At 47.1% G+C, this 2,077-nt stretch overlaps 1 protein-coding gene across 1 annotated transcript; it reads right to left on the minus strand.

Moving 5' to 3' along the window:
- Nucleotides 1-342: 342 nt before the first annotated feature.
- On the minus strand, nt 343-1,507 carry LOC123404550 (MADS-box protein FLOWERING LOCUS C-like). The gene has a single exon (XM_045098475.1). It carries the CDS (start codon nt 1,469-1,471, stop codon nt 473-475), a length of 999 nt encoding a protein of 332 aa, XP_044954410.1. The 5' UTR covers nt 1,472-1,507; the 3' UTR covers nt 343-472.
- Nucleotides 1,508-2,077: the final 570 nt, after the last annotated feature.

Below are 2,077 nucleotides of genomic sequence, written 5' to 3' on the forward strand. Positions count from 1 at the left end.
GTCATGCTTGTGTAATGTTGCATGCATGCAAATAATTGATGGAAGGAAGCCGCCGCATGGGAAAACTTATGTACGGCGCCCGCTCCCTAGTTAAGTCCAACTTTCTTATATAAAAATAGTATGCCTCACAAAAACACGTTTAGAAAAGAGCAAGTGCAACTTACAACTTATGAACAACTGAACAACGAAGATCAAACAGACATATCATGGAAGCGATCCCAAATAACAATTTGAATGACTAAAATAAAAATAGATTGTAGAATGGACCATGGAAGAGATCCATAACAACAATTTCAACTACTAAATTAAAAATTTCTTGGCTCAGAGAGCACCATCCAGAGACAGAATGTCTCAACTTATTAAGGTTGCCTTTCCTGCATCTTAGCTATGCCAAGCTAAATCAAACTAAACAAGACGCACATAGCTGGCCCTGTGCTGCACACTACAGGAAAAGAGTCCTCTCCATTCTACCTTACATTGGAGGGAAAAGATTCCAAGATGATTCTTCAGGATCGACGCCCCCCGATTGCCAATTAAACCCCACAACCCAGGGCTTCATCCCACCGGAAGAGCCGGTGTTGGCGCTGGTACCAGCACCGTCGTGCCCATTGGCGCTATAGCCGGCACTGGTGCTGGTGCCGGCACCGTCTTGCCCATTGGTGCTATAGCCATTGTGGGCCACGACGTCGAGGTCCCTTCCAGATCTCACCGTGTCGAGGGCGTCGAGCCAACCCACCTGCTGCGGCTGCACCTGATACATCGCTGGAAACCCCATGTGCATGCTGCCGATGGCGTATGGAATGGGCGATGGTTCCTGATTCATCACCGGAGACCCCACGTCCACGTTTTCAATGACGTATGGAGTGGACGACGGTGCATGATTCATCGTCGGAGACCCCATGTCCATGTTGTCGGTGACGTATGGAGCTGGCAACGATGCCTGATGCATCGCCGATGACCCCATGTTCATGTTGTCGGGGACATATGGTGCGTGGGGCTGCATGATAGGGGGTTGCCCACTAATTTTCGCGATGCTTTCACCCATGCTCTTGAGGATCTCGTCCAGCCTACTACTTACGCTGGCATGCTCATCGACCTTGAGGCCGGAGAGGTCGCTGCCTAGCATGGCCTTGTGTAGCAGGATCCTGATCTCGGGGTCTCGGACCTTGTTTTCCTCGAGCTGGAGCTTGTTGAGCTGCTTGCAGAGGAAGTCTTCCTGGTTCACCGCCGTCTTGAACCACCCCTCCGGCATGGTTTTGTACCGATTTAGCAGATCCACCGCCCCGGGATGGGACGAGTACACGTTTGGTGCCGCATCTTCCTCGCCGTACACCAACACACATGCCTTGGCGTTGCACATGATAGAAAGCTTACCCGCCTTACTTGCCAGGTTCTTGCGGCGCGTCTCCAAGGTACGGCGCCGTCTCGACTCATTGTCGATGTACTTGAGGGCAATCTTCTTGCGACCCATTGCCAACAAAGTGATAAAACCAGCAAAGGAAATTAGGTTGCTGATTTTTTGCTAGGTGGGGAGGTTTGATTTATAGTGGAGGAACGACTAAGATGGGAAAGATGGGGATGCTATATCGAGAAACTTTTAACTATGCACTCACAAAATAAGGACGTGCGCTATCTTCATAAATGCATCATCAGATCAAGTATTTGTTTTCATTAAAAAAGTGCTTATAATGGACCGAGGGAACAAATATCCAGGAAATTTGGTTTCTCTCAAGAGGCCCGTGCATCTTATCCGGATATGCTTATTTTAGCTATGTATTGCAAAATTAATTTTGTAGTTTATTTGGTTCCATAGTTGAAAAAAGTGTGCATCATCCCATTAATCATCTATTAATTTGTTACACGTTAAGAAACGGGCCACAATATATGGGGAACGTTCCCAGCAAAAGCTCGTGGTCGAAAGTGAAAATTGTCATATAGCATTAGAAAAATCACAATGATTTTTAAAAAAGTTTGTTATCCGTGTGATCTGGATCCAATGGCTGTGGGAGTGTTCCCTGGGACATCATAACCAGAGAACTCTACGGATATCAGTTTCCTGAGAAATAACAATAAATAA

The sequence above is a fragment of the Hordeum vulgare genome, chromosome 6H (genome assembly GCF_904849725.1).
Source record: "Hordeum vulgare subsp. vulgare chromosome 6H, MorexV3_pseudomolecules_assembly, whole genome shotgun sequence".
In the NCBI taxonomy this organism is placed as follows: domain Eukaryota; kingdom Viridiplantae; phylum Streptophyta; class Magnoliopsida; order Poales; family Poaceae; genus Hordeum; species Hordeum vulgare.